This window comes from Oncorhynchus tshawytscha, linkage group LG13, assembly GCF_018296145.1.
Source record: "Oncorhynchus tshawytscha isolate Ot180627B linkage group LG13, Otsh_v2.0, whole genome shotgun sequence".
Taxonomy (NCBI): Eukaryota; Metazoa; Chordata; class Actinopteri; order Salmoniformes; family Salmonidae; genus Oncorhynchus; species Oncorhynchus tshawytscha.
In genome coordinates, this window is record NC_056441.1 from 17564233 (window position 1) to 17589779 (window position 25547).

General features: G+C 46.8%; 1 protein-coding gene across 4 annotated transcripts in view; it reads left to right on the forward strand.

Annotated features, from left to right (window-relative positions):
- Nucleotides 1-25547, forward strand: part of pals2b (protein associated with LIN7 2, MAGUK family member b) — an 80557-nt gene that overhangs the window by 21110 nt on the left and 33900 nt on the right. For 2 of the 4 annotated variants that reach the window (XM_042295266.1, XM_042295268.1), the window contains exons 2-3: nt 22444-22512; nt 23391-23427. In XM_042295266.1, coding sequence (XP_042151200.1) covers nt 23418-23427 — 10 coding nt within the window. In that variant the 5' untranslated portion in view covers nt 22444-22512; nt 23391-23417. The remainder of the gene's footprint in view (nt 1-22443; nt 22513-23390; nt 23428-25547) is intronic. The other 2 variants (XM_042295267.1, XM_042295269.1) reach the window with 1 other exon arrangement.

Consider the following 25547-nt stretch of genomic DNA (forward strand, 5'->3'; position numbering starts at 1 on the left):
ACTCCTCTCCTCTCCTATCCTCTCAACCAGTTCACTCCTTTCATCTCCTATCCTCTCAACTTGTTCACTTCTTTCCTCTCCTCTCCTATCCTCTCAACCAGTTCACTCCTTTCCTCTCCTCTCCTATCCTCTCAACCAGTTCACTCCTTTCCTCTCCTATCCTCTCAACCAGTTCACTCCTTTCCTCTCCTCTCCTCTCCTATCCTCTCAACCAGTTCACTCCTTTCCTCTCCTCTCCTATCCTCTCAACCAGTTCACTCCTTTCCTTTCCTCTCCTCTTCTATCCTCTCAACCAGTTCACTCCTTACCTCTCCTATCCTCTCAACCAGTTCACTCCTTTCCTCTCCTCTTCTATCCTCTCAACCAGTTCACTCCTTTCCTCTCCTATCCTCTCAACCAGTTCACTCCTTTCCTCTCCTCTCCTCTCCTATCCTCTCAACCAGTTCACTCCTTTCCTCTCCTCTCCTATCCTCTCAACCAGTTCACTCATTTCCTCTCCTCTTCTATCCTCTCAACCAGTTCACTCCTTTCCTCTCCTCTCCTATCCTCTCAACCAGTTCACTCCTTACCTCTCCTCTTCTATCCTCTCAACCAGTTCACTCCTTTCCTCTCCTCTTCTATCCTCTCAACCAGTTCACTCCTTTCCTCTCCTCTCCTATCCTCTCAACCAGTTCACTCATTTCCTCTCCTCTTCTATCCTCTCAACCAGTTCACTCCTTTCCTCTCCTCTCCTATCCTCTCAACCAGTTCACTCCTTACCTCTCCTCTTCTATCCTCTCAACCAGTTCACTCCTTTCCTCTCCTCTTCTATCCTCTCAACTGGTACACTCCTTTCCTCTGCTCTTTTATCCTCTCAACCAGTTCACTCCTTTCCTCTCCTCTCCTATCCTCTCAAGCTGTTCACTCATTTCCTCTCCTCTCCTATCCTCTCAACCAGTTCACTCCTTTCCTCTCCTCTCCTATCCTCTCAACCAGTTCACTCCTTACCTCTCCTCTTCTATCCTCTCAACCAGTTCACTCCTTTCCTCTCCTCTTCTATCCTCTCAACCAGTTCACTCCTTTCCTCTCCTCTCCTATCCTCTTAACTAGTTCACTCCTTTCCTCTCCTATCCTCTTAACTAGTTCACTCCTTTCCTCTCCTCTCCTATCCTCTCAACCAGTTCACTCCTTTCCTCTCCTCTCCTATCCTCTTAACTAGTTCACTCCTTTCCTCTCCTATCCTCTTAACTAGTTCACTCCTTTCCTCTCCTCTCCTATCCTCTCAACCAGTTCACTCCTTTCCTCTCCTCTTCTATCCTCTTAACTAGTTCACTCCTTACCTCTCCTCTTCTATCCTCTCTACCAGTTCACTCCTTACCTCTCCTCTTCTATCCTCTCTACCAGTTCACTCCTTTCCTCTCCTCTCCTATCCTCTCAACCAGTTCACTCCTTTCCTCTCCTCTTCTATCCTCTTAACTAGTTCACTCCTTTCCTCTCCTCTTCTATCCTCTCTACCAGTTCACTCCTTACCTCTCCTCTTCTATCCTCTCAACCAGTTCACTCCTTACCTCTCCTCTTCTATCCTCTCTACCAGTTCACTCCTTTCCTCTCCTCTCCTATCCTCTCAACCAGTTCACTCCTTTCCTCTCCTCTTCTATCCTCTCTACCAGTTCACTCCTTTCCTCTCCTCTTCTATCCTCTTAACTAGTTCACTCCTTTCCTCTCCTCTTCTATCCTCTCTACCAGTTCACTCCTTTCCTCTCCTCTTCTATCCTCTTAACTAGTTCACTCCTTTCCTCTCCTCTTCTATCCTCTCTACCAGTTCACTCCTTACCTCTCCTCTTCTATCCTCTCAACCAGTTCACTCCTTTCCTCTCCTCTTCTATCCTCTCTACCAGTTCACTCCTTTCCTCTCCTCTTCTATCCTCTTAACTAGTTCACTCCTTTCCTCTCCTCTCCTATCCTCTCAACCAGTTCACTCCTTACCTCTCCTCTTCTATCCTCTCAACCAGTTCACTCCTTACCTCTCCTCTTCTATCCTCTCTACCAGTTCACTCCTTACCTCTCCTCTTCTATCCTCGCAACCAGTTCACTCCTTACCTCTCCTCTTCTATCCTCTCTACCAGTTCACTCCTTACCTCTCCTCTTCTATCCTCTCAACCAGTTCACTCCTTACCTCTCCTCTTCTATCCTCTCTACCAGTTCACTCCTTTCCTCTCCTCTCCTATCCTCTCAACCAGTTCACTCCTTTCCTCTCCTCTTCTATCCTCTCAACCAGTTCACTCCTTTCCTCTCCTCTTCTATCCTCTCAACCAGTTCACTCCTTTCCTCTCCTCTCCTATCCTCTCAACCAGTTCACTCCTTTCCTCTCCTCTTCTATCCTCTCAACCAGTTCACTCCTTACCTCTCCTCTCCTATCCTCTCAACCAGTTCACTCCTTACCTCTCCTCTTCTATCCTCTCAACCAGTTCACTCCTTTCCTCTCCTCTTCTATCCTCTCTACCAGTTCACTCCTTTCCTCTCCTCTTCTATCCTCTCTACCAGTTCACTCCTTTCCTCTGCTCTTCTATCCTCTCAACTGGTTCACTCCTTTCCTCTGCTCTTTTATCCTCTCAACCAGTTCACTCCTTACCTCTCCTCTTCTATCCTCTCAACCAGTTCACTCCTTTCCTCTCCTCTCCTATCCTCTCAACCAGTTCCTCCTTTCCTCTCCTCTTCTATCCTCTCAACCAGTTCACTCCTTACCTCTCCTCTCCTATCCTCTCAACCAGTTCCTCCTCCTCTCCTCTTCTATCCTCTCAACCAGTTCACTCCTTTCCTCTCCTCTTCTATCCTCTCAACCAGTTCACTCCTTTCCTCTCCTCTCCTATCCTCTCAACCAGTTCACTCCTTTCCTCTCCTCTTCTATCCTCTCAACCAGTTCACTCCTTACCTCTCCTCTCCTATCCTCTCAACCAGTTCACTCCTTACCTCTCCTCTTCTATCCTCTCAACCAGTTCACTCCTTTCCTCTCCTCTTCTATCCTCTCTACCAGTTCACTCCTTACCTCTCCTCTTCTATCCTCTCAACCAGTTCACTCCTTACCTCTCCTCTTCTATCCTCTCTACCAGTTCACTCCTTTCCTCTGCTCTTCTATCCTCTCAACCAGTTCACTCCTTTCCTCTCCTCTTCTATCCTCTCTACCAGTTCACTCCTTACCTCTCCTCTTCTATCCTCTCAACCAGTTCACTCCTTACCTCTCCTCTTCTATCCTCTCAACCAGTTCACTCCTTACCTCTCCTCTTCTATCCTCTCTACCAGTTCACTCCTTTCCTCTGCTCTTCTATCCTCTCAACCAGTTCACTCCTTTCCTCTTCTTCTCCTCTCTACCAGTTCACTCTTACCTCTCCTCTTCTATCCTCTCAACCAGTTTCTTACCTCTCCTCTTTATCCTCTCCAGTTCTCTACCTCTCCTCTCCTATCCTCTCAACCAGTTCACTCCTTACCTCTCCTCTTCTATCCTCTCAACCAGTTCACTCCTTTCCTCTCCTCTTCTATCCTCTCTACCAGTTCACTCCTTTCCTCTCCTCTTCTATCCTCTCTACCAGTTCACTCCTTTCCTCTGCTCTTCTATCCTCTCAACTGGTTCACTCCTTTCCTCTGCTCTTTTATCCTCTCAACCAGTTCACTCCTTACCTCTCCTCTTCTATCCTCTCAACCAGTTCACTCCTTTCCTCTCCTCTCCTATCCTCTCAACCAGTTCACTCCTTTCCTCTCCTCTTCTATCCTCTCAACCAGTTCACTCCTTACCTCTCCTCTCCTATCCTCTCAACCAGTTCACTCCTTTCCTCTCCTCTTCTATCCTCTCAACCAGTTCACTCCTTTCCTCTCCTCTTCTATCCTCTCAACCAGTTCACTCCTTTCCTCTCCTCTCCTATCCTCTCAACCAGTTCACTCCTTTCCTCTCCTCTTCTATCCTCTCAACCAGTTCACTCCTTACCTCTCCTCTCCTATCCTCTCAACCAGTTCCTCCTTACCTCTCCTCTTCTATCCTCTCAACCAGTTCACTCCTTTCCTCTCCTCTTCTATCCTCTCTACCAGTTCACTCCTTACCTCTCCTCTTCTATCCTCTCAACCAGTTCACTCCTTACCTCTCCTCTTCTATCCTCTCTACCAGTTCACTCCTTTCCTCTGCTCTTCTATCCTCTCAACCAGTTCACTCCTTTCCTCTCCTCTTCTATCCTCTCTACCAGTTCACTCCTTTCCTCTCCTCTTCTATCCTCTCTACCAGTTCACTCCTTACCTCTCCTCTTCTATCCTCTCTACCAGTTCACTCCTTTCCTCTGCTCTTCTATCCTCTCTACCAGTTCACTCCTTTCCTCTGCTCTTCTATCCTCTTAACTAGTTCACTCCTTTCCTCTCCTCTCCTATCCTCTCAACCAGTTCACTCCTTTCCTCTCCTCTTCTATCCTCTCAACCAGTTCTTCCTTACCTCTCCTCTTCTAACCAGTTCACTCCTTACCTCTCCTCTTCTATCCTCTCTACCAGTTCACTCCTTTCCTCTGCTCTTCTATCCTCTCTACCAGTTCACTCCTTTCCTCTGCTCTTCTATCCTCTCTACCAGTTCACTCCTTACCTCTCCTCTTCTATCCTCTCAACCAGTTCACTCCTTTCCTCTGCTCTTCTATCCTCTCAACTGGTACACTCCTTACCTCTCCTCTTCTATCCTCTCAACCAGTTCACTCCTTTCCTCTCCTCTTCTATCCTCTCAACCAGTTCACTCCTTTCCTCTCCTCTTCTATCCTCTCAACCAGTTCACTCCTTTCCTCTCCTCTTTTATCCTCTCAACTGGTTCACTCCTTTCCTCTGCTCTTTTATCCTCTCAACTGGTACACTCCTTTCCTCTCCTATCCTCTTAACTAGTTCACTCCTCTCCTATCCTCTTAACTAGTTCACTCCTCTCCTCTCTTAAGACCTTAGTGTCACCTCCTCATCTCGTCTCCTCCTCTAAGATCTTACTCTGTGCCCTTTCATCTCCTCTCCTCTAAAAACTTTTGCCATCTCTCTCACCTCTCCACTTCTTTGTCTACTCTTCCTCTTCTCATTCTCTCTCTTTCCCGTCCACTTCTTTGTCATATCCTCTTCTTCTCTCTCCTGTCCAGTTCTTTAAGTTTCCTCTCTCCTTCTTCTCTCTCCTGTCCAGTTCTTTAAGTTTCCTCTCTCCTTCTTCTCTCTCCTGTCCAGTTCATTAAGTTTCCTCTCTGTTTCTTCTCTCTCCTGTCCAGTTCATTAAGTTTCCTCTCTCCTTCTTCTCTCTCCTGTCCAGTTCATTAAGTTTCCTCTCTGTTTCTTCTCTCTCCTGTCCAGTTCATTAAGTTTCCTCTCTGTTTCTTCTCTCTCCTGTCCAGTTCATTAAGTTTCCTCTCTCCTTCTTCTCTCTCCTGTCCAGTTCATTAAGTTTCCTCTCTCCTTCTCTCTCCTGTCCAGTTCTTTAAGTTTCCTCTCTCTCCTCTCCATTTATTTGTGTCCTCTCTCTTACATTCTCTTCCTCTCTCTTTTCTCCACTTCTTTAAGTGTCCTTAAACTTCTTTAAGTGTCCTTAAACTTCTTTAAGTGTCCTTAAAGGAAGAGGAAACAGGGAGAGTCCTGTTTCCTCTTCCTCCTCTCCCTCTTCCTCTCCTTTACCTCAGCTGTAGAAAAACAGACCCTGGAGGAGCCCAGTGGTACAGATGATTTGATGAGGAAGAATTTCCAAAGTGGCTTTGCTGCCATTAACATTCTTCCAGGGGATATATTTCACTCCCAATCAGCATGCCAGTGTTTGATTGAGATCTGCATTGCTTCATGAAACTGGCCAGTAAGCCCCCCATCTGCCTGTCTGCCTGCCTGCCTGCCTGCCTGTCTGTCTGTCTGTCTGTCTGTCTGTCTGTCTGTCTGTCTGTCTGTCTGTCTGTCTGTCTGTCTGTCTGTCTGTCTGTCTGTCTGTCTGTCTGTCTGTCTGTCTCAATTCAATTTTAATTCAATTTAAGGGGCTTTATCGGCATGGAAAGCATATGTTTACATTGCCAAAGCAAGTGAAATAGAAAATAAACAAAAGTCAAATAAATAATTAACAGTATACATTTCACTCACATGAGTTCCAAAAGAATAAAGACATTTCAAATGTCATATTATGTCTATATACCATGTTGTAATGATGTGCAAAAAAATAGAAAGGTACAAAATGGAAAATAAATAGACATAAATATGGGTTATATTTACAATGGTGTTTGTTCTTCACTGTTTGCCCTTTTCTTGTGGCAACAGGTCACAAATCTTGCTGCTGTGATTGCACACTGTGGTATTTCACCCAATTTTTAAAAATTTGGATTCGTTTTCAAATGATTTGTGGGTCTGTGTAATCTGAGGGAAATATGTGTTTCTGATATGGTCATACATTGGGCAGGAGGTTAGGAATTGCAGCTCAGTTTCCACCTTATTTTGTGGGCAGTGTGCAAATAGCCTGTCTTCTCTTGAGAGCCAGGTCTGCCTTCGACGGCCTTTCTCAATAGTAAGGCTATGCTCACCGAGTCTGTACATAGTCAAAGATTTCCTTAACTTTAGGTCGGTCACAGTGGTCAGGTATTCAGAAATGTGTGTGTGTTTTTGCCATTTTTGACTGCACACTTGTTGTTTCTGTACATGGATTTTATAGTGTCGCATGTTTTTCCACCAACACCACTTTTATCAAGTTGTATAGCAGGCCCTCATGCCAAATTTAGTCTAAAATGTAGTCTAATTTAGTCTCTAGATTTTGCTCACCTGAAATAGAGTATATTGTGATAAATTGCAGGCCACACTACTTGCCTAGAGAGTTCTTATCTATACTTTTCGTGGCTGTTTATTTACCACCACAGACAGATGCTGGCACTAAGACCGCACTCAGTCAGCTGTATAAGGACATAAGCAAACAGGAAACCAGTCACCCAGAGGCGGCACTCCTAGTGGCCGGAGACTTTAATGCAGGGAAACTTAAATCAGTTCTACCAAATTTCTATCAACATGTTATTTTTTTATTTTTTTATTTCACCTTTATTTAACCAGGTAGGCCAGTTGAGAACAAGTTCTCATTTGCAACTGCGACCTGGCCAAGATAAAGCATAGCAGTGTGAGCAGACAACACAGAGTTACACATGGAATAAACAATTAACAAGTCAATAACACAGTAGAAAACAAAGGGGGGAGTCTATATACAATGTGTGCAAAAGGCATGAGGAGGTAGGCGAATAATTACAATTTTGCAGATTAACACTGGAGTGATAAATGATCAGATGGTCATGTACAGGTAGAGATATTGGTGTGCAAAAGAGCAAGTAAATAAATAAAAACAGTATGGGGATGAGGTAGGTGAAAATGGGTGGGCTATTTACCAATAGACTATGTACAGCAGCAGCGATCGGTTAGCTGCTCAGATAGCTGATGTTTGAAGTTGGTGAGGGAGATAAAAGTCTCCAACTTCAGCGATTTTTGCAATTCGTTCCAGTCACAGGCAGCAGAGTACTGGAACGAAAGGCGGCCAAATGAGGTGTTGGCTTTAGGGATGATCAGTGAGATACACCTGCTGGAGCGCGTGCTACGGATGGGTGTTGCCATCGTGACCAGTGAACTGAGATAAGGCGGAGCTTTACCTAGCATGGACTTGTAGATGACCTGGAGCCAGTGGGTCTGGCGACGAATATGTAACGAGGGCCAGCCGACTAGAGCATACAGGTCGCAGTGGTGGGGTATAAGGTGCTTTAGTGACAAAACGGATGGCACTGTGATAGACTGCATCCAGTTTGCTGAGTAGAGTGTTGGAAGCCATTTTGTAGATGACATCGCCGAAGTCGAGGATCGGAAGGATAGTCAGTTTTACTAGGGTAAGCTTGGCGGCGTGAGTGAAGGAGGCTTTGTTGCGGAATAGAAAGCCGACTCTTGATTTGATTTTCGATTGGAGATGTTTGATATGAGTCTGGAAGGAGAGTTTGCAGTCTAGCCAGACACCTAGGTACTTATAGATGTCCACATATTCAAGGTCGGAACCATCCAGGTTGGTGATGCTAGTCGGGCATGCGGGTGCAGGCAGCGATCGGTTGAAAAGCATGCATTTGGTTTTACTAGCGTTTAAGAGCAGTTGGAGGCCACGGAAGGAGTGTTGTATGGCATTGAAGCTTGTTTGGAGGTTAGATAGCACAGTGTCCAATGACGGGCCGAAAGTATATAGAATGGTGTCGTCTGCGTAGAGGTGGATCAGGGAATCGCCCGCAGCAAGAGCAACATCATTGATATATACAGAGAAAAGAGTCGGCCCGAGAATTGAACCCTGTGGCACCCCCATAGAGACTGCCAGAGGACCGGACAGCATGCCCTCCGATTTGACACACTGAACTCTGTCTGCAAAGTAATTGGTGAACCAGGCAAGGCAGTCATCCGAAAAACCGAGGCTACTGAGTCTGCCGATAAGAATATGGTGATTGACAGAGTCGAAAGCTTTGGCAAGGTCAATGAAGACGGCTGCACAGTACTGTCTTTTATCGATGGCGGTTATGATATCGTTTAGTACCTTGAGTGTTGCTGAGGTGCACCCGTGACCGGCTCGGAAACCAGATTGCACAGCGGAGAAGGTACGGTGGGATTCGAGATGGTCAGTGACCTGTTTGTTGACTTGGCTTTCGAAGACCTTAGATAGGCAGGGCAGGATGGATATAGGTCTGTAACAGTTTGGGTCCAGGGTGTCTCCCCTTTGAAGAGGGGGATGACTGCGGCAGCTTTCCAATCCTTGGGGATCTCAGACGATATGAAAGAGAGGTTGAACAGGCTGGTAATAGGGGTTGCGACAATGGCGGCGGAAAGTTTCAGAAATAGGGGTCCAGATTGTCAAGCCCAGCTGATTTGTATGGGTCCAGGTTTTGCAGCTCTTTCAGAACATCTGCTATCTGGATTTGGGTAAAGGAGAACCTGGAGAGGCTTGGGCGAGGAGCTGCCGGGGGCAGAGCTGTTGGCCGAGGTTGGAGTAGCCAGGCGGAAGGCATGGCCGGCCGTTGAGAAATGCTTATTGAAGTTTTCGATAATCATGGATTTATCGGTGGTGACCGTGTTACCTAGTCTCAGTGCAGTGGGCAGCTGGGAGGAGGTGCTCTTGTTCTCCATGGACTTCACAGTGTCCCAGAACTTTTTGGAGTTGGAGCTACAGGATGCAAACTTCTGCCTGAAGAAGCTGGCCTTAGCTTTCCTGACTGACTGCGTGTATTGGTTCCTGACTTCCCTGAACAGTTGCATATCCCGGGGACTATTCGATGCTATTGCAGTCCGCCACAGGATGTTTTTGTGCTGGTCGAGGGCAGTCAGGTCTGGGGTGAACCAAGGACTGTATCTGTTCTTAGTTCTGCATTTTTTGAACGGAGCATGCTTATCTAAAATGGTGAGGAAGTTACTTTTAAAGAATGACCAGGCATCCTCAACCGACGGGATGAGGTCAATGTCCTTCCAGGATATCCGGGCCAGGTCGATTAGAAAGGCCTGCTCACAGAAGTGTTTTAGGGAGCGTTTGACAGTGATGAGGGGTGGTCGTTTGACTGCGGCTCCGTAGCGGATACAGGCAATGAGGCAGTGATCGCTGAGATCCTGGTTGAAGACAGCGGAGGTGTATTTGGAGGGCCAGTTGGTCAGGATGACGTCTATGAGGGTGCCCTTGTTTACAGAGTTAGGGTTGTACCTGGTGGGTTCCTTGATGATTTGTGTGAGATTGAGGGCATCTAGCTTAGATTGTAGGACTGGCGGGGTGTTAAGCATATCCCAGTTTAGGTCACCTAACAGAACAAACTCTGAGGCTAGATGGGGGCGATCAATTCACAAATGGTGTCCAGGGCACAGCTGGGGGCTGAGGGGGTCGGTAGCAGGCGGCAACAGTGAGAGACTTATTTCTGGAGAGAGTAATTTTCAAAATTAGTAGTTCGAACTGTTTGGGTATCGACCTGGAAAGTATGACATTACTTTGCAGGCTATCTCTGCAGTAGACTGCAACTCCTCCCCTTTAGCAGTTCTATCTTGACGGAAGATGTTATAGTTGGGTATGGAAATCTCTGAATTTTTGGTGGCCTTCCTGAGCCAGGATTCAGACACAGCAAGGACATCAGGGTTAGCAGAGTGTGCTAGAGCAGTGAGTAAAACAAACTGAGGGAGGAGGCTTCTGATGTTGACATGCATGAAACCAAGGCTTTTTCGATCACAGAAGTCAACAAATGAGGGTGCCTGGGGACATGCAGGGCCTGGGTTTACCTCCACATCACCCGCGGAACAGAGAAGGATTAGTATGAGGGTGCGGCTAAAGGCTATCAAAACTGGTCGCCTAGAGCGTTGGGGACAGAGAATAAGAGGAGCAGGTTTCTGGGCATGGTAGAATATATTCAGGGCATAATGCGCAGACAGGGGTATGGTGGGGTGCGGGTACAGCGGGGGTAAGCCCAGGCACTGGGTGATGATGAGAGAGGTTGTGTCTCTGGACATGCTGGTTGTAATGGGTGAGGTCACCGCATGTGTGGGAGGTGGGACAAAGGAGTTATCAGGGGTATGAAGAGTAGAACTAGGGGCTCCATTGTGAACTAGAACAATGATAACTAACCTGAGCAACAGTATACAAGGCATATTGACATTTGAGAGAGACATACAGCGAGGCATACAGTAATCACAGGTGTTGAATTGGGAAAGCTAGCTTAAACAGTAGGTGAGACAACAGCTAATCAGCTAGCACAACAACAGCAGGTAAAATGGCGTTGACTAGGCAACGGGGCCGACAGATAAAACATAAACAAGCAGAATGGAGTACCGTGATTAATGGACAGCCCAGAGTGCATCAGCTATGTAGCCAAGAGATCAGTGTCCAGGGGGCAGCGGTGGATGGGGCAGGGAAGCTGGACTGGCGAGTGTTATCCAGGTTGAAAAAAAAAGTTAACAATGACTAAATAGCTTGTAGCTAGTTAGCTGGTTAGCTTCTGGAGGTTCTTGAGTGTGTTCTAAAAATTAAAAATAATAGCGATTCCGTATCACATTGGGTGAGGCAGGTTTCCGGAAAGGTATAAACAGATTAAAAATCAAGAAGAGATAGAAAGTAAATATGGGTCCGGTGAGAGTTTGGGACGAGGCGATTCAGACGGTTAGCAGGCCTGTGCTAACAAGCTAACAGTTCGTAGGCCCGGGCTAGACAAGCTAGCAGTTAGCAGGCCTGTGCTAACAAGCTAACAGTTCGTAGGCCCGGGGTAGACAAGCTAGCATTTAGCAGGCCTGTGCTAACAAGCTAACAGTTCGTAGGCCCGGGCTAAACAAGGTAGCAATTAGCGGACCGGGGCTAGACAAGCTAGCAGTTAGCAGGCCGAGTTTAGCAAGCAGGGAGATAGCGAGGGCTAGAGAGTTAGCCTTTAGGGGACGTCGCGATGGGGTGAGTCTGTTTATTCCTCTTCATGCGGTGACATCGATAGACCGGTCGTGGGCCCGGGTATTGTAGCCCAGGAGTATGCTACGGTGGTAGTACAGGTGCGCTGGCCGGGCTAGCTTCACGCTAAGTGGGTGGAAGCGCTAGCCAGGAGTAATCATCCGGGGTTGCGGTTTAGCTAGATAGCTAGTTGTGAAGATCCAGCTGAAATGTTCCGTTTGCGGTGGGAGTCCAGGGATGAATCCGGGGATGAAAAATAGCTCTGGTTAGAGTCGCGTTGTTCGAGCTGGCGAGAGCTTTCCGAGCTAAAGGTTAGCTTAGCTGATGACCGGTTAGCTGAAGACCGCTAGCATAGCTGGTGGTTAGCCGGCTAGCTTCAGTTGAGGGGTTCCGGTTCCGAAGTAAATATAAATACTTTAGGAAAAATAGCTACATTGGGTGAGGCGGGTTGCAGGAGAGTATTTGGAAGTATTTGGAAGCTTAGGTTTAGCAAAATGTTTTTGAAGAAAAATATGTAAAAAACGAAAAATAGATGATATATACAAGGGACACGACGAGACAGGGCGACTTACTGCTACGCCATCTTGGTACCATGTTAAATGTGCAACCAGAGGGAAAACAATTCTAGATCACCTGTACTCCACACACAGAGACGCGTACAAAGCTATCCCTCGCCCTCCATCTGGTAAATCCGACCACAACTCTATAGCAAACTATTAGACTACAAAGGGAAGCACAGCCGCGAGCTGCCCAGTAACACGAGCCTACCAGATGAGCTAAATCACTTCTATGCTTGCTTCTAGGCAAGCAACACTGAGGCATGCATGAGAGCATCAGCTGTTCCGTACGACTGTATGATCACGCTCTCCGTAGCCAACGTGAGTAAGACCTTTAAACAGGTCAACATCCACAAGGCTGTGGGGCCAGATGGATTATCAGGACGTGTGCTCCGGGCATGTGCTGACCAACTGGCAGGCTGGTCAGCACATGTCCCTGATTGTGTCTGTAATACCAACATGCTTCAAGCAGACCACCATAGTCCCTGTGCCCAAGAACACAAAGGCATCCTGCCTAAATGACTACAGACCCGTAGCACTCACGTCCGTAGCCATGAAGTGCTTTGAAAGGCTGGTAATGGCTCACATCAACACCATTATCCCAGTAAACCTAGACCCACTCCAATTTGCGTACCGCCCAAACAGATCCACAGATGATGCAATCTCTATTGCACTCCACACTGCCCTTTCAAATCAAATCAAATCAAATCAAATGTTATTTGTCACATACACATGGTTAGCAGATGTTAATGCGAGTGTAGCGAAATGCTTGTGCTTCTAGTTCCGACAATGCAGTAATAACGAACAAGTAATCTAACTAACAATTCCAAAAAAACTACTGTCTTATACACAGTGTAAGGGGATAAAGAATATGTACATAAGGATATATGAATGGGTGATGGTACAGAGCAGCATAGGCAAGATACAGTAGATGATATCGAGTACAGTATATACATATGAGATGAGTATGTAAACCAAGTGGCGTAGTTAAAGTGGCTAGTGATACATGTATTACATAAGGATGCAGTCGATGATATAGAGTACAGTATCTACGTATGCATATGAGATGAATAATGTAGGGTAAGTAACATTATATAAGGTAGCATTGTTTAAAGTGGCTAGTGATATATTTACATCATTTCCCATCAATTCCCATGATTAAAGTGGCTGGAGTAGAGTCAGTGTCATTGACAGTGTGTTGGCAGTAGCCACTCAATGTTAGTGGTGGCTGTTTAACAGTCTGATGGCCTTGAGATAGAAGCTGTTTTTCAGTCTCTCGGTCCCAGCTTTGATGCACCTGTACTGACCTCGCCTTCTGGATGACAGCGGGGTGAACAGGCAGTGGCTCGGGTGGTTGATGTCCTTGATGATCTTTATGGCTTTCCTGTAGCATCGGGTGGTGTAGGTGTCCTGGAGGGCAGGTAGTTTGCCCCCGGTGATGCGTTGTGCAGACCTCACTACCCTCTGGAGAGCCTTACGGTTGAGGGCGGTGCAGTTGCCATACCAGGCGGTGATACAGCCCGCCAGGATGCTCTCGATTGTGCATCTGTAGAAGTTTGTGAGTGCTTTTGGTGACATGCCGAATTTCTTCAGCCTCCTGAGGTTGAAGAGGCGCTGCTGCGCCTTCCTCACGATGCTGTCTGTGTGAGTGGACCAATTCAGTTTGTCTGTGATGTGTATGACGAGGAATTTAAAACTTGCTACCCTCTCCACTACTGTTCCATCGATGTGGATGGGGGGGTGTTCCCTCTGCTCTTTCCCATCTGGACAAAGGGAACACCTATGTGAGAATGCTAGTCATTGAATACAGCTCAGCGTTCAACACCATAGTACCCTTAAGAAGAAGTATATCTATAATTCTTTGCATAATAGTTGTATCTTTTATCAAAGTTTATTATGAGTATTTCTGTAAATTGATGTGGCTCTCTGAAAATTCACCAGATGTTTTCGAGGCACAACATTACTGACCGTAAAGCGGCAATGTAAACTGAGATTTTTGGATATAAATATGAACTTTATCGAACAAAACATACATGTATTGTGTAACATGAAGTCCTATGAGTGCCATCTGATGAAGATCATCAAATGTTAGTGATTAATTTTCTCTATTTCTGCTTTTTGTGACTCCTCTCTTTGGCTGGCAAATGACAGTGTGTTTTTGTGACTAGGCTCTGACCTAATATAAACATATAGTGTGCTTTCGCTGTAAAGCCTTTTTGAAATCGGACACGATGAGTAGATTAACAAGAAGTTTCTTTAATTTGGTGTATTGCACTTGTGAATGTATGAAAGGTACATATTTCTAAAAAATATTTTTGAATTTCCGCTAGCGGTACCCCTAGCCATAAGAAGTTTTAATGGTCGGACCCATCTATGTGAAGCTTGCCACAATAAGAATTAGCCACAATAGCGGTCTTTGCGGTTAGCCTTCAAAATAAGTGTATAATTGAATACAAATAGTAGAATTATGCCATAATTGAATAGATCATGCTAAACGAGGTTGGAATGTTGTTATATAAAATCAACAAAAGACAATTTGTTAATTTGACAGAAATCTGTTGAAATCACACTGGATGTATTATACTTTAGAATTGCATTGGGGGTGTACTTATTTCACTGTAGAGCCTTACCTATGACATGGGGTATCAGTCTACTCAGTGACTCCAAGAGAACATTAGAGTCGGAGCTCTTATTGCGGGACTCTGAAACAACTGTGAATTGACTGTGAATTGTGAATTGAGCCCCATTTATTGTCAACCTATGTGTATTGAACACCATTCCCGAGGAAAAACAATACTGCATGGATGTTTTGGAGTCTGATAACTCTGAGGAGGACATCGGAAAAAATTTATTAGGTATTACCCCAATCCTTAGGTAAAGCTGTATAGTGCAATATGAATGTCAATACACACAATAGGCTGACTAGAGTGAGGTGATTTCACACAGTCACAATCTCGCGATAAGAGCTACAATGCTAATATTTGCGTAAACTCTTCACAGTGGGTGTCACCGAGTAGACTGATACCCCGTTTCATTGCTTCACATTCAAACCTTGTTTAACATGATCTAGTCTACATACGGCATTATTCCACCAATTGTAACCTTTTGCATCACTTTCAAAGAGGTACTTTTATTTTGAAGGCAAACCGCAAATTCAACTATTGTGCCTAATCCTTATTGTGGCTAGCTTCACAACACATAACCCGGTCCGGTTGAGCCGCATTAGCCAGATGAAGCTAGCTGACTGCATATAACGTTAGCTTTGGGCAACAGAGTTAAGTAGCTGGCTATTTATTTTCATGAACTGAAGTTCAATTTCAATAGGCAAACAAGTGGCTACCTAGCTAATAGTTACTCACAAGGATTCCTAAATCATTGCTAAGAATAATGAATATGACTGCAGTTTCTACTGGTCATTGTTTTCAGGCTGGTTGTACTGGTGCTAGCTAGGTACCAAGCTAAAGCTAGCTAGCTACCCCAGAAGTTGCGGTCCAACAAATAATGCTTTATTACCAATGCTGTACTGTAAACACATCGTTTGTGGTCGGTGTTTGCTTGTTTACAGACTTTTTTGTAGAGCTTTGACAGTAGTGGTGGCGCTTGGCTTGTACTTGCAAATTCAGAACACACAACATTCTATAATAGAACTGTGTTATTTGACGTGTCAAATTAAAAGCTTATTTAACATGTCAAATAGTGTTAGACGTATATTATTTGACACACAAATACCCAAGTGGCGTTCCATAGTATGTCGTGAAGGTAATAGCAGTGACTCTATTACTGTGTAACTCCTGTAGGGCAACATCTGAAAAATAGCGCACTTGGTAGTGTGTACCGATGCTCGACCAGTCGGCGAAAGCCAACATCACCCACGACAGAGAACAGTTGATTGTCAAGGGCATTGAATTCCATTATCTTGGCGTAAATGGATTTCGCCTTTGAGTTCTCCCACTGAAATGTTCTTACTCTTTCAAATGACTGCTCGACTTGTTGGCTGTTCGATCCTCACAGCAGACATTGTGGGCTATGTTCTCACCACACACACAGTCAATCTTCTGTGTTGCATTTGAGTATATGCAATGACCCCGTGCACAATTGACATAAATAAACGAGTCTTAAGAAGACAGTGATAGTAATTGCAATGAGCCCAACAGTTAACATAAATCCAGGAGTCTTGTATAGGAGTCTATAGTGTTTCTCCTGTTGGAACACACAACCAAGTCGACGACTGTCGGATTTTAAATTAACAAAAAAATATGTTGGTTGGTGACTAAACTACGTAAGGTGTTATCGTGTGCAATGGGCGAACCGAGTCTGCAGACACACGACGCATACAGCAGCAGAACAACGTGTTGTGTTTTTACAAGAGTAGGTAACACTGAAAGCTTCAGTTTACATTATAGACAAGCTATTAGCAAGTTACAGACAAACCAGGACATTGTCCCCCATTCCGAAGTCCCCACATCATGCATTGAGCTAAAAGTTAACTTACCTTGCAGTCGCTATAAAGTAGTGGGTGGTGGTCACGAAGATGATTCAAGAGATTTGAAGTGTTGCCCCCTTTCACAGCGATTTGTTTTTTACATGTTCTGCAGACAGGGTGACCATCTTCGATTAGGTTTTCCTCCACCAAAATACTGAAAGATATCAAGAGCGCTGTCACTACCTTCCATCATGTTTTCACACAAAACAAAACCCACGTTGCATACTGTGCCTGTGTCAGACTGTTCCCAACTTTGGTTGATGCTGGACAATATTTACCGTGAGTTTTTCAAACCGTGGTAATCAAACAGGGTTTTAATAATAATTACAATTTCAAACGGTAATACTAACCTTCGGGATTTTACTATGGTTTAAACCAGTAATCGTTTCATCCCTAATATAGACATTTCAAATGTTATGTCACTGCTATTTAAAAAGTGCTGTAACAACGAGAAAATAAATAAACTGATAAATATAGGTTATATTTACAATGGTGTTTGTGTCGGTTGCCATTTTCTTGTGGCAACAGGTCACACATCTTGCTGCTGTGGTGGCACACTGTGGCAGTGTTTTCACTGCACTAATTTAACTGTGGCGTTGTGCCATGGAAAAATCATTGCTGCCACGCCCCAAAAATATGAAACGCTCTTTGAAGATGCTAGAACAGTCCACATTGGAACAATGTGCGCTGACAGTCGGGAAGCAAGTTCAGGGAGGGAGTGTTAATAAAATAAACGGAACATGATACAAAACAAGAAACATGAACAACGAACAGACATGAAACTGAAACAATAATGCCTGGGGAAGGAACTAAAGGGAGTGACATATATAGCGCAGGTAATCAAGGAAGTGATGGAGTCTAGATGAGTTTGATGACGGTGCGCGTAACAATGGTGACAGGTGTGCGCCATAACGATCAGCCTGGTGACCTAGAGGACGGTGAGGGGGCACATGTGACAGTACCCCCTCCCTGGCGCACGGCTCCAGCCGCAGGACGCCAACCAAAATGACGATCCCGGGGATCCATAGTGGACTGGTCAACCCTTCTGATGCGTGGGAACCTGTTGCCAGCTGGAGCGCGGAAACCTGTCAGACCGGCTGAGGCAGGGGAGCCTGACGAGCCGGCGGAAGCAGGGGAGCCTGACGAGCCGGTGGAAGCAGGGGAGCCTGACGAGCCGGTGGAAGCAGGGGAGCCTGACGAGCCGGTGGAAGCAGGGAAGCCTGACGAGCCGGTGGAAGCAGGGGAGCCTGACGAGCCGGAGGAAGCAGGGGAGCCTGACGAGCCGGTGGAAGCAGGGGAGCCCGACGAGCCGGTGGAAGCAGGGGAGCCCGACGAGCCGGTGGAAGCAGGGGAGCCCGACGAGCCGGTGGAAGCAGGGGAGCCCGACGAGCCGGTGGAAGCAGGGGAGCCCGACGAGCCGGTGGAAGCAGGGGAGCCCGACGAGCCGGTGGAAGCAGGGGAGCCCGACGAGCCGGTGGAAGCAGGGGAGCCCGACGAGCCGGTGAAGGCATGAAAGCCCGACGAGCCGGTGGAAGCAGGGAGCCCGACGAGCCGGTGGAAGCAGGGGAGCCCGACGAGCCGGTGGAAGCAGGGGAGCCCGACGAGCCGGTGGAAGCAGGGGAGCCCGACGAGCCGGTGGAAGCAGGGGAGCCCGACGAGCCGGTGGAAGCAGGGGAGCCTGACGAGCCGGTGGAAGCAGGGGAGCCCGACGAGCCGGTGAAGGCATGAAAGCCCGACGAGCCGATGGAAGCAGGGGAGCCTGACGAGCTGGTGGAAGCAGGGGAGCCCGACGAGCCGGTGGAAGCAGGGGAGCCCGACGAGCTGGTGGAAGCAGGGGAGCCTGACGAGCCGGTGGAAGCAGGGGAGCCTGACGAGCCGGTGTAGCTTCAGCTGGCTGTAGCTGCGTGAGGCGTCATTCTGAAACGATGTGCGCTGACAGTCGGGAAGCAAGTTCAGGGAGGGAGTGTTAATAAAATAAACAGAACATGATACAAAACAAGAAACATGAACAACAAACAGACATGAAACTGAAACAATAATGCCTGGGGAAGGAACTAAAGGGAGTGACATATATAGCGTAGGTAATCAGGGAAGTGATGGAGTCCAGATGAGTTTGATGACGCACAGGTGCAAGTAACGATGGTGAGGCCGGAGAGGGTGCACACGTGACACACATTTACTTTTCCTCTGCGAACAAACAAGTAATGAATAGAAACATTTGACACCCCCATAGTAGAATAGTTTATCTATTTACCTAGTCGGTTTGTTGTGTGTTCTATGTGAGAAATATTCCTCTCGAGGCGCATTCAAGTTGAGTGCCAAAGGGAGGGAAACTTGCACTCTTACAATCAAATGCACAACAATTTTTGCAATAATGCTTAAAACAGCAGTTTTAATGGCCTTTGTTAAAAAGAGGACAATCCCAGTTTTCTCTTCCTACTTTATTTCTCAACTCCTAAATACTGTGTGTTCAAAATGTACCATTTTAAACCTAGAGTTTTAGCAGCTTCATGGTTAAACATGTTACTGTTCAGCAATTCACCATGAGTGCATAGGGGAGAATGGGGCTAAATGCAATACGGGTCAAATGTAGAGTAACTTGGGGTAAAATGCTACCCTACCTCAATTTTTTTTGGGGGGGGTGGTGATGTAGTAACATTTTTTGATGAGTAGTGGCAATCAGGGAAAGTGTTGGGGGGTAAATGGTGTGGAAGTGGTTTCTGTGAGAAGTACAGGCAGGGGCATGCTACAGTGTGTTAATGGGACATAACATTCTTCATTAGGATGCTAACTAGTTAAAAGACTACATTGGGGATCTAGCTAATGGTTAGCCCAATAGGGTCAATGCAGATGGGTAACCCCATGCTTCAGCCTATTTATTTACAGCCACTATGCTGCATCAGATGGGCTATGGGTGATAATGCTTATTGCTAATAGCATACCTGATGATATGGACCATGCATAGGCTATATGTCTCTTATATGGTCAAACATTTGGCACGTCTCTCTCGCTCTCTCTCTCTGCTGTAATTAGATTATGTTTACCGTAATTCTATGGTGGCCGTACATGTGTGATCATATTGCTGGAATCAAGATGAACAAAGCAGGAAATTAGGGAATCCTCCAACCATGATTTTTGGAAAACCTTAAAAAGTTAAGCTAATCTCAGATTAAGGAGCAAGACCTGTTGCCATGGCTAAAACCAAAGCAGTGGGCGGTTATTTCTGCTAGCTGTAATCAAAACATTTCTGCTAACTCATTTCATTAGAGTTATTCAGAGCTTAATGCTGCTGAGTGACCTATAGTGTTTATTAAAAAAGCTACTGTTTACCACTCAGTCATTGGACCTGGGATGGAGGGAAGAGGTTAGAGGGAAGAGAGGATGAATGAGAACAGGAATGGAAGAAGAGAAATGGAGAGAGAAAATACTCAAGGTTAGGCTAAATGCATTACCTAACCTTCCCTGTTGTTCTCACATAATAGTGGACAATGACACTTGGATTGAATGACATTTATGCTGTCTGGGACTATATGGCACAGGATGATGACTTAAGCGACGTCCTGAGTGTCTGTGGACACAATGGCCCCCATCAGTGTTGTTCTGGAGGAACAATGGCCTCCATCAGTGTTGTGCTGGAGGAACAATGGCCCTATCAGTGCTGTGCTGGAGGAACAATGGCCCCATCAGTGTTGTGCCGGAGGAACAATGGCCCCCATCAGTGTTGTGCTGGAGGAACAATGGCCCTATCAGTGCTGTGCCGGAGGAACAATGGCCCCCATCAGTGTTGTGCTGGAGGAACAATGGCCCCCATCAGTGTTGTGCTGGAGGAACAATGGCCTTCATCAGTGTTGTGCTGGAGGAACAATGGCCTCCATCAGTGTTGTGCTGGAGGAACAATGGCCCTCATCAGTGTTGTGCAGGAGGATCAATGGCCCCTATCAGTGTTGTGCTGGAGGAACAATGGCCCTATCAGTGCTGTGCTGGAGGAACAATGGACCCCATCAGTGTTGTTCCCGGAGGATCAATGGCCCCCATCAGTGTTGTGCTGGAAGAACAATGACCCCCATCAGTGTTGTGCTGGAGGAACAATGGCCCCTATCAGTGTTGTGCTGGAGGAACAATGGCCCTATCAGTGCTGTGCTGGAGGAACAATGGCCCCCATCAGTGTTGTGCTGGAGGAACAATGGCCCCCATCAGTGTTGTGCTGCAGGAACAATGGCCCTCATCAGTGTTGTGCAGGAGGAACAATGGCCCCCATCAGTGTTTTGCTGGATGAACATTGACCCCCATCAGTGTTGTGCTGGAGGAACAATGGCCCCCATCAGTGTTGTGCTGGAGGAACAATGGCCCCCATCAGTGTTGTGCTGGAGGAACATTGACCCCCATCAGTGTTGTGCTGGAGGAACAATGGCCCCCTATCAGTGTTGTGCTGCAGGAACAATGGCCTCCATCAGTGTTGTGCCGGAGGAACAATGGCCCCCATCAGTGTTGTGCCGGAGGAACAATGGCCCCCATCAGTGTTGTGCTGGAGGAACAATGGCCTCCATCAGTGTTGTGCCGGAGGAACAATGGCCCCCATCAGTGTTGTGCCGGAGGAACAATGGCCCCCAACAGTGTTGTGCCGGAGGAACAATGGCCCCCATCAGTGTTGTGCTGGAGGAACAATGGCCCCCATCAGTGTTGTGCCGGAGGAACAATGGCCCCCATTAGTGTTGTGCCAGAGGAACAATGGCGCCCATCAGTGTTTTTCCTGGAGGATCAATGGCGCCCATCAGTGTTTTTCCTGGAGGAACAATGGCCCCCATCAGTGTTGTGCTAGAGGAACAATGGCCCCATCAGTGTTGTGCCGGAGGAACAATGGCCCCCATCAGTGTTGTTCCCGGAGGATCAATGGCCCCCATCAGTGTTGTGCTGGAAGAACAATGACCCCCATCAGTGTTGTGCTGGAGGAACAATGGCCCCTATCAGTGTTGTGCTGGAGGAACAATGGCCCCTATCAGTGCTGTGCTGGAGGAACAATGGCCCCCATCAGTGTTGTGCTGGAGGAACAATGGCCCCCATCAGTGTTTTGCTGGATGAACATTGACCCCCATCAGTGTTGTGCTGGAGGAACAATGGCCCCCATCAGTGTTGTGCTGGAGGAACAATGGCCCCATCAGTGTTGTGCCTGGGGAACAATGGCCCCCATCAGTGTTGTCCTGGAGGAACAATGGCCTCCATCAGTGTTGTGCCGGAGGAACAATGGCCCCCATCATTGTTGTGCCGGAGGAACAATGGCCCCCATCAGTGTTGTGCTGGAGGAACAATGGCCCCCATCAGTGTTGTGCCAGAGGAACAATGGCGCCCATCAGTGTTTTTCCTGGAGGATCAATGGCCCCCATCAGTGTTGTGCTGGAGGAACAATGGCCCCTATCAGTGTTGTGCTGGAGGAACAATGGCCCTATCAGTGCTGTGCTGGAGGAACATTGACCCCCATCAGTGTTGTGCTGGATGAACAATGGCCCCCATCAGTGTTGTGCTGGAGGAACAATGGCCCCATCAGTGTTGTGCCGGAGGAACAATGGCCCCCATCAGTGTTGTGCCGGAGGAACAATGGCCCCCATCAGTGTTGTGCCGGAGGAACAATGGCCCCCATCAGTGTTGTGCCGGAGGAACAATGGCCCCCATCAGTGTTGTGCTGGAGGAACAATGGCCCCCATCAGTGTTGTGCCGGAGGAACAATGGCCCCCATCAGTGCCTGGGATCCCTGTCATAGTCTGTCCTTCTCGGGACAAGAACAAGATGACCCGTCAGAGCGAGTGTGAGATACAGATTGTGTAAACTCCTGGTCATAAACATTGTCTGATGAGTGTTCTCTCTCTCTCTTTCTTTCCCCTCGCTTTCTCTTTCCCCTCGCTCTCGCCCTCTTTCCTCCCCCTCACTCTGGCTCTCTCTCTCTTTCCCCTACCCTCTTTCTCTCCCCTTATCTCTCTCTCCCCTTATCTCTCTCTCTCTCCTAGGTCTCTAGGGTTGACGGATGAGTAGATTGTAGAAGAGCAGGGAGGATTGGGGTTAACAGTCAGACACAGGTAAGATCACCACATGTCCTCTTGTTTATCCCTACAGGTGTCGTTATAGGTAGGTCCTGAGAGTGTATTATCTGTTGTCTAAGGGTTATGTATAGTTGTACTGCAAGTATTTGGGATTGTGTGTCTCTGTTTAGGCTATATGGTTTGTGTGGGTGTGTTTTAAATGTATGTTTATTTTAATGCACTTTCCAATGTTTATAAGCATCTGTGTGTGTGTGTGTGTGTGTGTGTGTGTGTGTGTGTGTGTGTGTGTGTGTGTGTGTGTGTGTGTTGAAACAGAGTGAGAGAGAAGTATGTCTGTTTGTATATAAACAAGCGTTTGTGTGGGTGTAATGTACGGAATGTGCCAGGAGTGTTAAGCCGATCTTAAGGCTTGTCCATGACTATTCTCTCTCCCTGGTCTAGACTGATGTTATCAAAGCAGAGTGGTGTTGCCCCAGGCTACTACCACTGTCTGAATGTAGCCTTGTGTTGCCCCAGGCTACTACCACTATCTGACTGTAGCGTTGTGTTGCCCCTGGCTACTACCACTATCTGACTGTAGCGTTGTGTTGCCCCTGGCTACTACCACTATCTGACAGTAGCCTTGTGTTGCCCCAGGCTACTACCACTATCTGATTGTAGCCTTGTGTTGCCCCAGGCTACTACCACTATCTGACTGCAGCCTTGTGTTGCCCCAGGCTACTACCACTATCTGACTGTAGCGTTGTGTTGCCCCTGGCTACTACCACTATCTGACTGTAGCGTTGTGTTGCCCCTGGCTACTACCACTATCTGACTGTAGCCTTGTGTTGCCCCAGGCTACTACCACTATCTGACTGTGGCCTTGTGTTGCCCCAGGCTACTACCACTATCTGACTGTAGCCTTGTCTTTACAGTTCCACCCTGACAACCCAGTCACAACCATGATCACAGGTAGAGGAAGACATCCCCTGTATCTACAGCCCTTAAACACCTGTATAACGCTAATATAATGCTGTTTTAACATTGGTGTAATGCTATTGTGAGAACGCTGGCTAATGTTACCTCATCACTGTTCCATATCGTTTAACCTGTCATAAACACAAACATCCAAACCCTGGAGCCTTCAGTTTAATGCCCCCCTTTTTCTGATCAACTGCTTTTCATTACACAATTATTCATCCCATGATGCTTTGCTCACCTGATATTCTTCAGGGCGCTATCTTTACAGTCTATGTGCTTTGATTTGTTTATTTAAAACACGTGTGGGTGGAAAGGGTATAGTTAAGTCATACACCATGACATTTAAAAAAAAAAGTGGAATTAAATTGAGTGCATATACAGTTGAAGTCGGAAGTTTACATACACCTTAGCCAAATACATTTAAACTCAGTTTCACAATTCCTGACATTTAATCCTAGTAAAAATTCCCTGTCTTAGGTCAGTTAGGATCACCATTTTATTTTAAGAATGTAAAATGTCAGAATAATAGTAGAGAGAAGGATTTATTTCAGCTTTTATTTCTTTCATCACATTCCCAGTGGGTCAGAAGTTTACACTAGAGGTCGACCGATTAATCGGCATGATTTCAATTTTTAATTAGGGCTGATTTCAAGTTCTTAACAATCGGTAATCGGCATTTTTGGACGCCGATTATGGACGATTACATTGCACTCCACGTGGAGACTGCGTGGCAGGCTGACTACATGTTACGTGAGTGCAGCAAGGAGCCAAGATAAGTTGCTAGCTAGCATTAAACTTATCTTATAAAAAACAATTAATCTTAACATAATCACTAGTTAACTACACATGGTTGATGATATTACTAGTTTATCTAGCTTGTCCTGCGTTGCATATAATCAATGCGGTGCGTGTTGATTCAATGATAAATTACAGCCTACGTCGCCAAACAGGTGATTTAACAAGCGCATTTGCGAAAAAAGCACTGTCGTTGTACCAATGTGTACCTAACCATAAACTTCAATGCCTTTCTTAAAATCAATACACAAGTATATATTTTTAAACCTGCATATTTAGTTAATATTGCCTGCTAACCTGGATTTCTTTTAACTAGGGAGATTGTGTCACTTCTCTTGTGTTCTGTGCAAGCAGAGTCAGTGTATATGCAGCAGTGTCACGTTCGTTGTACGGAGGAGACCAAGGCGCAGCGTAAGATGAATACATACTTTTTAATGAAGACGAACACTTAAACTATACAAAACAAACCGACCGTGAAGCTATATAATACTAGTGCAGACACAGGCAACTAGACATAGACAATGACCCACGAAATAACCCAAGGAATATGGCTGCCTAAATATGGTTCCCAATCAGAGACAACGATAAACAGCTGCCTCTAATTGAGAACCAATCTAGGCAACTATAGACATATAAATACCTAGACTAGTGAACACCCATAGACATACAAAACCCATAGACAGGAACAAAAACACATACATCACCCATGTCACACCCTGACCTAACCAAAATAATTGTAAAAAACAAAGAATACTAAGATCAGGGTGTGACAGTACCCACCCCCCCCAAAAGGTGCGGACTCCCGGACGCACACTTAAACCTATATGGGAGGGTCTGGGTGGGCATAACTCCGAGGTGGCGGTTCTGGCTCGGGACGTGGACCCCGCTCCACTTCTGACTCGGTCCACTTAATTAATGTCTCTGGAGCGGGAACCCTCACCGCCGACTCCGGACCAGAGGACGCCACTGGACTGATGTTCGAGTCTGGAGTGAGTGGCTTCTCTGGACTGGAGGGAGACTCTGGCGGATCCGGACTGCGGCCCGTCGTGGTAGGTTCCGGACTGCGGCCCATCGTTGTAGGTTCCGGTCTGCGGCCCGTCATGGTAGGTTCCGGTCTGCGGCCCGTCGTGGTAGGTTCCGGTCTGCGGCCAGTCGTGGTAGGTTCCGGTCTGCGGCCCGTCGTTGTAGGTTCCGGTCTGCGGCCCGTCGTGGTAAGTTCCGGTCTGCGGCCCGTCGTGGTAGGTTCCGGTCTGCGGCCCGTCGTGGGAGATGCCGGTCTGTAGACTGTCGCCGGACGCTCTGGACTGGGTACTGTC